This window comes from Vigna unguiculata, chromosome 5 (assembly GCF_037176805.1).
Source record: "Vigna unguiculata cultivar grain cowpea cultivar isolate G323 ecotype 2 chromosome 5, ASM3717680v1, whole genome shotgun sequence".
NCBI classification, from domain to species: domain Eukaryota; kingdom Viridiplantae; phylum Streptophyta; class Magnoliopsida; order Fabales; family Fabaceae; genus Vigna; species Vigna unguiculata.
In genome coordinates, this window is record NC_140796.1 from 5432906 (window position 1) to 5446343 (window position 13438).

The 13438-nt window shown below is 30.9% G+C and overlaps 2 protein-coding genes across 2 annotated transcripts; both read left to right on the top strand.

The window, feature by feature from the left end:
* The first annotated feature begins 2253 nt into the window (after positions 1-2253).
* Positions 2254-4660, top strand: LOC114184211 (uncharacterized). Its single transcript, XM_028071491.2, has 3 exons — positions 2254-3191; positions 3684-4223; positions 4323-4660. The coding sequence occupies exons 1-3, from the start codon at positions 2352-2354 to the stop codon at positions 4419-4421; spliced, it is 1479 nt and encodes a 492-aa protein (XP_027927292.1). The 5' UTR covers positions 2254-2351; the 3' UTR covers positions 4422-4660.
* Positions 4661-5687: 1027 nt separating this feature from the next.
* LOC114185088 (receptor-like kinase) lies at positions 5688-7398 on the top strand. Its single transcript, XM_028072592.2, has one exon. The coding sequence runs from the start codon at positions 5795-5797 to the stop codon at positions 7172-7174; it is 1380 nt and encodes a 459-aa protein (XP_027928393.1). The 5' UTR covers positions 5688-5794; the 3' UTR covers positions 7175-7398.
* Positions 7399-13438: the final 6040 nt, after the last annotated feature.

Consider the following 13438-nt stretch of genomic DNA (forward strand, 5'->3'; position numbering starts at 1 on the left):
TCAATATTTCGTTACAAATTTAATATGTCGCTAACATGTGTGAAAAATGAGAAGTTTGATTATAAAACGTCCTATAAGAACTTGAGTGATGAAATGTGTAAATAAGTTTTTAATTAATATACATTTAAAAAGTCATTGATTACAATAAAATATGCAATGTGTAGTGTAAGCCTATCAATAAAAAACCAGTTCGGAAAATTTAGTACAATCCACGGCCCGTAGAAAAAAAGTTATATATTAAATAGACGTTTAGTAAAAAAAACTGTAAAGCTGTAAAATAATATAATATAAACTTTATTAGAAAAAAGGTATTTATATATATTTTTTGATTTTAAAAACATATAAATATTACATAATTGGATTAAGAAAACTAAAATATTCACTGTCCCATCTATTAAATACAATAGGTTGTGGAATACATCTCAGTAACCATTAAAAAAAACATAATATATATATATATATATATATATATATATATATATATATATATATATATATATATATATATATATATATATAAACAACACACATGTAATATATTAACACAAATAGCATAATGTATTAAAATAACACGGGTTCAAACATGTCCAATATCTAAAACCAAGAAAATATTACATCTCCAAAATGAAAACATAAAAACATTGTCTACTTGAAAAAAAAAAACAAATTCTTCCAAACATTAACAAGTCTAAAGTTTTACAATATTAATGAAATTGAATTATCTTTCACCGTCAATTTAATAACATTTCCCACTATAAACAAGATTTCTTTGCAAAATCGTTTCCCTCCACAAGTCAAATAATACTCATATCGACTTTTATCACGCTTTCTAATTCTGCAAGGCCAATTTACAGAATTTTCAGTTGATATAAGGTAGTTCTTCTGTGTCTTCACTGAACATTTGGCAGCAAAGGTAGAATCCACGTACTGGATTCAAATATATAACTATTATGACTAACATAAAACAAACAAAAGAGAAACATAAAAAAAAAAAAAATACTAATAATGTACCAATGAGGATGTTTTGAACATCATAACTACGGAATGTTTTGAACATCGAAGTCTCAGATACATTTAAGTTAGGATTAATAGAATTAACACCATCCATCAAATTGTGGGAAGAAATAGATGAATATCGGTCATAAGGCAGGTCACACTTCCAACATAAAAGAATCTATACATGAATATATTGTCTCCAACATAGTTTATATGCATGTTACATGTATCGTACAATCCATAGTAATCAACAACCACATTTGCACCAAACAAAACAATACTATTAGGCTCTATTTTCTCCATATTGAGCTCAAAATTTTTTAAAAGTGGATCAATGAACAATGCTAATTTGTCAAATACAAGATTCTACTCCCAAAACAACTTAAAGATATCATCCAACACTATGTACCATTCTCAAATAGATCAAAACCAAACAAATTAAACAACATATAATTAAAAGTTATAAACCAACAATAATAAATGGTCATACCTTTAATGGGGGCATAACTTCACTACAAAATATCTTAAAACACTTAATGAACACAAAGGTTTTTTTGGACAAAACAAAATCTCTTGGAAAGTTTAAAATAATAATCCACATTTTAAAATTCCTATCACCACATAACACAAGACATGCATAATAAATTTCATTCAAAATACAAAAGTTTAATATTTCATAGTAACCACTAAATTTCATCTCAATATTTAGTATATTTTTTTTGGGATCACAGAAGAACTTCATCCTATAAGTAAAGAATTCCTTCATTTTAAAAAAAAAAATCCTTCTTCAAAATAAAGAAATTCCTATAAAACAGATTTCAGAAACGTTTTCTGTCCATAAATGGAGAAAATCTAACCTGTCATAAAATTGGAAAAGAAATGAACATGAAATGGAATGTGTGATGTGACAAGGAAAAGGAAAATAAAAATTTCAATATTTTTTTTCAAATATACAATCGAAGATGGTTTTTGCTTGTAAATTATATCAGTAATGTATGTCCAGAAATTGCAAAATATAATCCCTTTTCAACTTTTTTACTAGGTATAACAGATTTTACTTTTCAAAATTTCACCTAACTCACTGTTATCAGAATCCTAACCACTAAAAGGGATAATTAAACCTTAAACATATACTAAGAAGTGATGAGATTTGTATGAACTCCACAGGAATAATTATGCAGAGATAGATCTGCATAATGAGGGGCCCAGAAGAGGTTCCTTTTGTTCTGTTCTGCTAACTCTCTTTTTTCACTCTTTCTGCCGCTACTTATTTGTGGGGTTCTTCTTCTTTGCACATTTTGTTCTTTAATTATTTTGGTGTGAAAATCAACCACAACCCTTGAAACCATTGATTCATGTCCACCATGAAAAACAACCTCAAGGATCAAGAACACTACTTCCACTCTTCATGGACCATAGCAAAACTAATCACCTCCTTCTTCCTCTTGGTTTCCATCTCCTACCTCTTCTACTCCCTTGGATTCATCACTCATTCAAACGATTGTCCTCCAAAAAAGCCTTACCCTCTTCCCACCACCACACTCGTTTCCACCACCACTCCTCCACCACCTCAACACACACCAAAACCCTCCGAAAAAACCAACATTTCCCACATAGTGTTTGGCATAGGAGCCTCTTCCAGGCTCTGGAGCCAAAGAAAAGAGTACATCAAGCTGTGGTGGAGGCCAAAAGAAACAAGGGGAATAGTGTGGCTGGACCAAGAAGTGAAAACCGAAGCCGGTGATGAGACCCTCTTGCCAACATTGAGAATATCGAGTGATGTCTCAAAGTTCAAGGTGAAGAATCCACGTGAGGAGTTGGGGGTTCGCATATCTCGAATTGTGTCGGAGACAGTGAGGCTTGGGATGGAGAATGTGAGGTGGTTTGTGATGGGAGATGATGACACTTTCTTTGTGACTGAGAATTTGGTGAAGGTGCTGCAGAAGTATGATCACAACCAGTTCTATTACATAGGAGCCAATTCAGAGAGCCACTTGCAGAACATTCACTTTTCCTATAACATGGCTTATGGGGGTGGAGGTTTTGCCATAAGCTACCCTTTGGCTGTGACATTGGAGAGAATGCAGGACCAGTGTCTTCAGAGGTACCCTGCATTGTTTGGTTCAGATGATAGAATCCAGGCTTGTATGGCAGAGCTCGGTGTTCCTCTCACCAAGGAAATTGGCTTTCACCAGGTTCTGATTCTCTTCTTCAGAAATTGTTCACTTTATCTTAGAAAATTGTTCAGTCCAATCATGCATTGTGTTACTGCTTAGCATTAATTAAGTATGTCTTTTGCTGCATGAAGTTGGTCAATAGTATATGCTTAATTATCATCATTAATTTAATGGACAATATCGTGCCTGGAGTTTAAAAATATATCAAAATTTAGTAACAACTATAATGCCATAAAACAGAAAAAGACAACATTCATTGTTCTTTAAGGTGAAGTTTTCAATGTTCTTTTAAGAACATCTTGCCTCCACGTGTGATGCACGTGGCTAGTTTATCACTCTTGCTGTGCGCATTATGTGATGCCACATAATCATAAGCAGATGGCATGCATGCATCTTAGCTGCCACATTGTTGCATAATTTTCGCAACTTCTTTGTACATTTGTTGCCATAAAAGACTTTAATGTTTTTTATTTTATAAATATAAAAGAATATTTTGCATATTGTTTTCAGTTTGATGTATATGGCAGCGTGTTTGGGCTCTTAGCAGCGCATCCCGTTACACCTTTAGTTTCGATGCATCACTTGGACGTGGTTGAGCCCATATTCCCGAACGTGAACCGTGTGGAGGCCCTGCAGAAGCTTATTGGGCCCATGAGACTGGACTCGTATGGGCTCATGCAGCAATCCATATGCTACGACAAAGCCCGGCACTGGACCGTATCCGTTTCATGGGGCTATGCGGTTCAAATATTCCGGGGCATTTTCTTGGCCCGGGACATGGAGATGCCGGGCAGAACCTTTCTGAATTGGATCCGGCGGGCGGATTATACCGGATTTCCGTTCAACACGCGCCCTTTCAGCCGGAATGCTTGCCTGAAACCTTTTGTTTTCTACTTGGATAACGCCATCTACGATGGGGTTGCTGATGAGACTGTCAGTGACTATGTTCGGGTCCAGCCCAACCCGGATTGCAGGTGGAAAATGCCGGATCCGACCCAAATCTCAATGATTAGGGTTTATAAGAAACTCGATTCGCATTTGTGGGACAAGGTGGGTTCTTTGTTTTCTCAAGTTTGACCTTATATTGATGAGTGGAACAGAGAATTTGCTTACTTAAAAGGGTTTTGGTTGTTGTTATTGTTTGAGCAGTCTCCGAGGAGAAATTGTTGCAGGTTTCGACCAACAGAGGAAGAAGGAACTATGGTGATTGAAGTGGGAGAATGCAGAAAAGATGAATTCAGCTCATAATATTCTTGATTGTGTTCTTTATCTTTCTTTTTTCTTATTTGTGATTTTCGAATGATTTTGAGGACTTCCCCGTGGAAGGTTTAGAGTGTGTAAATTGGTGTTTATTTGGGTGGGGTTCTTATGATTATGTAAAATTATTGCAACTTACATTAGATTTTTAAGATGTGATGAACGAATACTGATGTCAATGAGTTTCCCTGTTACGTATTAATTACATGAATAAATTTTCTTCAGCATAACTTTCTTTGTGGTATCGAGCAGGTGAAAAATACATAAAAAAAAAAAAAAAAAACATTGTAACGGTAGTAGTACATTAAAATTGTAATCATCTTATCCTTTTGGATAATTAAAAAAACTCCATTAACTATGAAAAAGACATTACTAGTCTCATTACGAAGAACCAAACATTCAAATAATATACTTATCTTTGGTTTTCATTCCAATAAAACCACGAAAGGACGTATCACATGCATCAATCTTGTATGTGGTATCAAAGATCACCAACATCTCAAAAGTTTTTGTACCGATCAAAACAATTCAATGTTGTGAATCTTAATAGACAAATTACAAATATCCTTTAGGATAACAAAAAGATATCTATGTTTCACTCTTTTTTTACTTCTTCACACATAATTTCAACAAAATTTTATTATCTTCGTCTAAGAATGTTGTAACGATGTTTAGCAATAAACTTAACCATGTCATTCATCTGAAAATATATCAACATATTTTTAAAGTTTTAGAAACCAAAGTTTTTCCTTATTTTAGAAACATTAACCATAAAATGAGTTGTTTCTTATATACACGGGAGCTGTTTCTTAACTAAATATAATAATTACATAAACTTCTATTGAAATTAATTAATAATGAAAAAATAAAAGGAAAATTGTTGTTTAAAATAACATATAAACACACATTATCTTTGGTATAATAACTCTGTACTTGAAAGCCGAATTTTATTTTATGATATTAAATTTTAATTTTGATATTTTTATAAATTAACTAAAAAATGATATACACTTTTACAAAATCCAAAGACTGTGTAATAACTATTGACGCATTAGTTCATAGTTCATAACACACATAACTCAGTCTGAAGTAAATTTAAAAAGAACTGAAGTGATGAAATCTAGTGTCGGTAAACAAAAATCTAAGTGACCATTACATCATTAATATTATAAAAAGAAAGAACACATTCTAAACAAAATCTAACCTTAAAAAATTAAATGCATGACTAAAGAACGAGTCAAGACAGTGAGTTACCAGGTTGTGAGAGCGTGTGGGTCCGTCCCACGTTCTCTTACTCAGTCTTCTTCTTCTTCTTCCTCTTCCCACCCAAATTTCACCGTCTCGTTCTCTCCCACATCACAACCATGCCTTCCACCCTCTTCTCTCTCTTCTTCCTCCTTCTCCTCCCTTTCCCCACCTTCTCCCACCTCTTCTCTCCCCCCGACAACTACCTCATCAACTGCGGTTCCGCCGCCCCCTCCACTCTCGTCGACCACCGCCCCTTCGCCGGCGATCTTGTCGACCACCGCTCCCCCTTCCCCCGCGCCGTTTCACTCCGAAACAACAACCCCCTACCCGACTTACCCTCAATCTACCACACCGCTAGGGTTTTCACAAGCCCCGCCAGGTACTCCTTCCCCGTCACCGACAAAGGCACCCACATCGTGCGCCTCCACTTCCACCCCTTCAGCTCCTCCAACATCGATCTGGGTCGAGCTCAATTTCATGTCTTGGTCAACGGCCATGTCGTTTTGAGCAACTTCACCCGTTTGGCCAGTGCTTCCAGAAACCCTAGGATCGTGGAGTATCTAATATGGGTCGATGCGGATAGCCTCGTGGTCGTGTTTGTGCCCAATAAAGATTCGAAATTGGCGTTTGTGAACGCCATTGAGGTGATTTCTGCTCCCAAGGACCTTGTCCCTGAAACGGCACAGTATCTGAGCCCATCAAAAGTGGAGAAGTTTGAGGGTTTAAACAAACAGTCTCTTGAGGTTGTGTATAGGGTCACTGTTGGGGGTGTTAAAGTTACCCCTTTTAACGATTCCCTGTGGAGAACTTGGATTCCCGATGATGGGTTTTTCAAAACGAGTGTTGGGTCTGAGAAGTATTACTTTGGTGGTAGGATCAAGTACCGTGCTGGTGGGGCTAGTCGTGAGGTTGGGCCTGATAATGTGTACAACAGTGCTAGGTTGATCAGGAGTAAGAATGATTCTGTTCCTAATGTTAATATGACATGGGTGTTTCCTGTTGTTGGAGGGTACAAGTACTTGATTCGGTTGCATTTCTGTGATATTGCTAGCATTTCGCTTGGTTTGCTTTATTTCAATGTGTATGTGAATGGGTATGTGGCTTATGAAGATTTGGATCTCTCCTATATTACAAACTCGCTGGCTTCACCGTTTTACGCTGACTTTGTGGTTGATGGGGGAGATGGGGCTCTGAGTGTTGGTGTTGGTCCCTCGCAGAGAAGCATGGCGCATGTCATTGATGGTATACTGAATGCAGTTGAGGTAATGAAATTGAACAATTCTGTGAGTAGTCTTGATGGAGAGGTTTGTGCTGATTTTGTTATGAAGAGGTGGTCGACGGGGAATAATACAGGTATGTTGTTTACTCTGGTGGCTGCTGTTTGCATTGTGTTGAGCTTGTCCATAGTGATTCGTAGGAAGTTGCTTGGATCAAGGGAATCTGTGTCGTGGTCGAGGTTGGCTTCGAATTCATCGGATGATAGTGTTAAGAGTTAGTTATATCAGAAGATAAGATTGGCAATATTTAGTCAGAAAGTGGACAAGTTGTGTGTAAAATTTGTGGGCAAATCTAGCCATAATAGGTAGCTTTTCTCGAGAAAAGAATTATTGTAAGTCTGACTTATACAGAGTTTTTAGGGATTGTTGTATTATATCTGTCTTGTCTTAATTGTTTATATCATAATATGAAGGCATTCCTTTTGCCACTTTGTTTTCTGTTATTGGTCATTTTGCTCTGTTCTGAAATGTTGTAGCTTTCATCATTTTAATTGTTTGAACTTAAGGAAACACTTCTGTAGCTATCATACTGAGTGGTTTATATGAATGTATACTGATACACCAAATTATCTGTTTCGGTTTATACTTGGATTAAGTCTTACTCAAACGAATCATGAGAAATGTTAAGTGATGGACTTTAAACAATTTAAGTTGATTTGTTATTTTATGGCTTATTTCTAAAACCACATTGTTAGTGGGAAGGAAGTTGTTCCTTAAGCATTATAAATTATAATGTTCTCGTTTCAAATAATATGGCTAGATTTTCGTCTGCACTCCGTTAAGCAAATTTTTTTTTTTTTTTTTAAATATTTCAACAATTGGTATCTAGAGTTTTGAAAACTTTTCTTGTGAGATCTCTAAAATGAATTTTGAAACAAGTTTTTTTCGGCAGTTCTTCCAATTTTTAATGGAGCAAATTATGATATCTGGGGTGTCAAAATGGAGATTTATCTAAAGGTGTTGGATCTTTGAGAAGCCATAGAAGATGATTACAAGTACGCTCACTATCTGATAACCCCAACCTGATAATCCCAGTGTGGCCTAGATAAAGAATCATAAGGAGAAAAAAATTTGGAAAGCAAAGACAAAATCATGATTTTTGCTGGTGTCTCTATAATATTTTTACTAGAATCATGACTCTCAAATATCTAAAAGCAATTTGAGATTATATAAAAACAGAATATGCCAGAGATGAAAGAATTCGAAACATGCAAGTATTTAATTTAATGAGAGAATTTGAGTTTCAAAAGGATGAAAGAATCTGAAATTATAAAGGAATATTTAGATAAATTGTTTGCTATTGTCAACGGGATAAAGTTGTGATAGTGATTGTGCAGATTCAAGAACGACTGAGAAAGTAACAATACCATAGAGATATGAAGTATTTATTGTTTCGTTCGAGAACACACAAAATTTGTTTAAAATTACTTTTATAAAAGTGATACATGCCTTTTAGTCCCAAGAACAATAAAGAATGATGACGGGGTGATCATGTTGTTGAAGGTGCTTTTCCAGCAAAGAATCAATAAGAAAAAATTACAAAAATCATTTAGTTAGTAGTTAGAATCAATAAGAAAAAATTACAAAAATCATTAAATTAATTACTTGCATATTTCGATTCCATTTTTAGATAATCTTAAATTGTTTGCTTATGTTTTTTTAATTTTTTTTTCTTCTTATGATTCTTAATTTGGGCCAAGTTGAGATAATTGGATAATGAAAGTATTTTGTAATCCTCTTTTATACCTTCCAAAAAATCCAACATCTCTAAATAAGTCTTATTTTGACACTCAAGAGATTCTATTGAAAACTGGAATAACGACTTGAAAAAAAAAAAATTGTTTTAGAATCAATTTTACAGGTCCCATAAAAAAAAAGGCTCTAGATGATAATTGTTGAAATATTTTTAAAAAAGAGTAGAATTTAGCAAAGAACACGTGAAGATGTGATCATATTATTTAAAATGGGAACATTACAATTTTTAAAATTTAAGAATAACTTCCTACTAAGAATGTGGTTCTAGACATAAGATATAAAAATAGAAATTACAAATCAACTAAAATTTACTCTTTAAAACTAAGAAAACAATAACAACTAAAAATAAAAAAAAATTTAAATGTAGATATGTGTTGGTCCTAAAGCATTTCATTAATACTCATCTTTGCTTTAGGATATATAAATACCAATATGTTGTCTTAGAAACCTAAACCTATTGATTCAAAATAGTTTTTTTTTTTTTTTTTTTTTTTTACTTAAAACCTCCATTTTGACTAACCAAAGATTATAGTTTTTATCCACTGAAAAAATGGAAAGAATTGTTTCAGAAAAACTTGTAAATACATTTTAGAATTCCAGTAAAAAAAGTTTCTAGGTATGTTGGAATATTTTAAGAAAAGCAAATTATGCTTAACAAAGAACATATAAATGTTTGATGATATTATTTAAAATGGAAACATTCCCGTTTATAAGACTTAAGAATAACTTTTTAGTAACAATGTGATTTTAAAAATAAATCATGAAAATAGAGATAACAAATAAATTAAAATTGACTCCTTAAAACAAAGAAATTAATAACAACTAAAAATAACAAATTATGAATGTAACCATGTGTTCTCGAAGCATTTCACTAACACTTATTCTAGTTCATATCCATCCCATAAGCATGTTTGGAACCGAAGAACAAAGGAAAGTTCGTTTTGCTCATTTTCTGCAATTCTAAGTATTTGTTTGAAAAATTTTCTTCTTGCTTATTTGGTTCATTGGTTGCGTATTTATCTCTAACACTTCACAAGTTATTGCATTCCTAACTTCACACTTCATATTATTGAAATTGTTTCAATTTTAAAAAAAAATTGGGACTAAATTGAGACAAAATAACAAATACAAAGATTAAATTGAAAATTTTCACATTCAGTAATGACACATGACACTCTCACTGCCACATCACAATGCCTCTGTCACTGACACAACATCAACTTAGCACGTGATAATTTTTCTTAATTATAAAAAAGATAAAAAGTAAAAGAAAAAATAAATAAATAAAATCATATGCTGACACATGACATATAATTATTACACTATTAACGAAGATGACTTAATTACAATAAAATTTTCAAAATAAAAACCTAATTGAGAAAAAGAATATACTTAAGATTTCTTTATAAAAGTGAAAATCGATGGAATGAATGATATAACCTTAACTATTGTAAGCCAAAAGGTTTATTAGTATGAAAGAAGGTTTTTACTTAAGTCAGAAATAAAGAAGTTGGATTAAAGGTTTGAATTTTGGGAATTCACGTGAAGTTGTGTGGATTAAAATCTAATAATTCCTAAGTATAACAATTTGGATACATAATCAATTTCATCTATTTGTTATATTTCTTATATGTAGCACAATTACTTCAACATAAAAAAAGCTACACATTAAACATTTGACATCAAACATTTATTTGTTTTTTATTCTAATGCTTTCATGTCATCTTCAATGTTATATATACCTTTTTTTATCACTTCAAGTTTTAACCAATCTGAAAAGCTATCTTCATATAAAATTCAATAACTTTAGTACACTTTTAATCACATAAAAGTCTAATCGATATCATATAATATTTTTTTTTTCACATCTTACATCATTATTCATTTTGTATATTAAAAATGTTTAGATGGTATCTTTAATTTATATTGAATAATAAATTAATTTATATTAAAAGTCATTTTTGTAGTGTTGATTGATATTAAAAAAATCAGTAAATATTATTGTTGATTGTAGAAAGTGAGAAAAAATCCACGATAAAATAAAGAGGAAACATCGTTTTCATTTTTTTATTTTTATTTTTATTTTTTGAAGAAAACAACGGTATCGATTGCAGAGAAGTAAAGAAAATTCAATCTTAAAAGGTAAAGACATTCGAATAAATAGTGAAACAATACATTCAGATAGTGATAATATTTGTTTGGATTTTTTTGATTTCCGGAGATAGGAGAGATGTAAGAGACACAAATGTATGAAAAATCTATTATTTTATTTTATTTATGCGCTTTATATATATATATATATATATTAAAATCAAATATAATTAAATATTAAATATTTGTAATATCTTAATTTTTATTTTTTAAATAATAGTAAAATGTACTTTTATTTATGATGGATATTTATAAAATTGATTTTTCTAAAATTAATTTAAATAAAAATGACACTATGTAAATATTTTTAAGATTCTTACTTTAATATATGTTTATTTTAATTTCAAATCTTTAAATTTAATTCTCGTCTTTTTGATTTTGATGTTTGATTTTTTTTCTTTCTTCTATAAAATATACATTCATTTAATTAAACTTTGATTTGTACATGAGTCTTGTCTACTTTCTTTCACTTAGATATTAAATTCATTTAAAAGATATTTATCTTGTTTTTATTTTTATTTTTCTTTTTTTACTATCTTCATTTATAGTTAATTTATCTTTTATCAAATCCAAAATAAATCTTATCTTGCATACCATCTTTGAATAAATTGTTAAAAACAATCTAAGTAGCAGTTAAAATTTTACATTAAATATAAATAACAAAATTAAACAACATATATAGAAGAACATCCATAAATTTATTATTTTAAAATAATAGATAAAAACAACAATAAAATAATACAATCATAACTACACCAACAATAAAAAAAACACTCATCAATATTGAATTAGTATAAATTAAAAATAACTATCACAATTTATAACAAAAAAAAATTATTCTTTATTTACAACTTAAGGACAAACAAATCTCATCTTTCCCACTCACCCCACAACAAAAATATACAACTTAGAAGCGAATATAAACCAAGACAATTATTTCTAATAATATATAAACTTAAATATGAATTGTATTTAACGAAAAGAATATACTTTTTACTTTTACACCGAGAATCAAAGAACTATCTGAAATTAATTAAAACTAATATTTCCTTTAAGTTTAATTTCTATTTTAGGGTTTGATTCTCTATTGTTATAAATGTTCTTGATGGTTATTAAACTGTTGGACGTTAATATCAATAACACCTGCCTCATTCTGATTAACATTTGAGGCAGTAACAGAGTCTACGCTTCAATTGAACCCACAAATTTTTTATATATTTATATATAATAATTTTAAAATTTTAATATTAGTACATAAATGTTTAATATGTTATATATATATATATATATATATATATATATATATATATATATATATATATATATATATATGAAACACTATCCATAAAACAAGTTTTTAAGATGCACCATTTAAATACGATTTTTAATAAAACTAAATAAAAATATAATTTTTTATCTCTATGATTATTTCATGTCATCACTAATTTAAACAACTCATACTTTTATATTTTTTAATTTAAAATAATAATTACGCATAATAAAATTTATTATTTTAATTAGTAAAATAATGCTTGGATCAAGTTTTAATGAACGAAGTGTAGACCGACCTAGAAGACAACATTAAATACTGAAACATACAATTTTCAATTTTCCATTCCACATGTTTCCAATTTTCTGCACCTCTGCAATTCCATTTAAATACCTTCTTATCTCTTTTCAGAGGCTATAAATTTTAATTCCTAATATTTTATGGAAAATCTTTTTTACTGCTCTTAATACTCTGCCTAAACGTGTGCCAAGAGAAAAACAGTTTAAAAGATAAGTCCTAATTAATATTTTAATTCCGTACAAACCACAATCTTAACTTTCTAAAAAGTTCCATCTTGTTTCTAGTTTCTTAATTACTTCCTCTTTGTGAAATAATTTGTGTGAAAGTTTGGTGGTTTAAGAGGAGAATAAAAGAAGAGAGAAGAATATATAATAAAATAGAAGAAAAAGTAGTATGCTTTGTTGAGTTAAAAGTGAAAAAAAAAGGAAAATAAATTCCTATAAATAAAACAAATATGCGTAGAGTGTAATGATTCTTGAACACCACATAAAAGAAAATTGATAAATTTATAGGTTATGTGATATAATAAGAACAGAGAGATAAGAATTAAAAAATAAGTGTAAAAAAAAATGTCCAACAATCATTTTTCATATAAATATTGTAATGCTCCATGAACATAAAAAAAGTGTTTAACATTTAGTATATATACAATTAGAGAGAGAATAAAAATGATAAGTGTGTAGGTTATATGATATGAAGAAAGAGATAGAAAGAAAAAAAAAAAGTGTATAAGGTGTAAACAAAACTCCACACACGCCTACACACTTGAAACACGCGCAGACCAACATCAATTTTTTTCAGGCACGAGCCTACGAAGCGTGGTGTTCTTAGTTATTAACCGCAAAATTTTCAGTTAAAGTGATCCAAAGTTATCTTTGATTATTATTCCTACTTTGACTCAGCATCCAATTCTCTCAACACTCACCATTCATTCTAATCCCCAACCAAATGAACATAACACCCAACCTCGCTTATATACACCCAAATATATGGTGTGTTCTACTTTT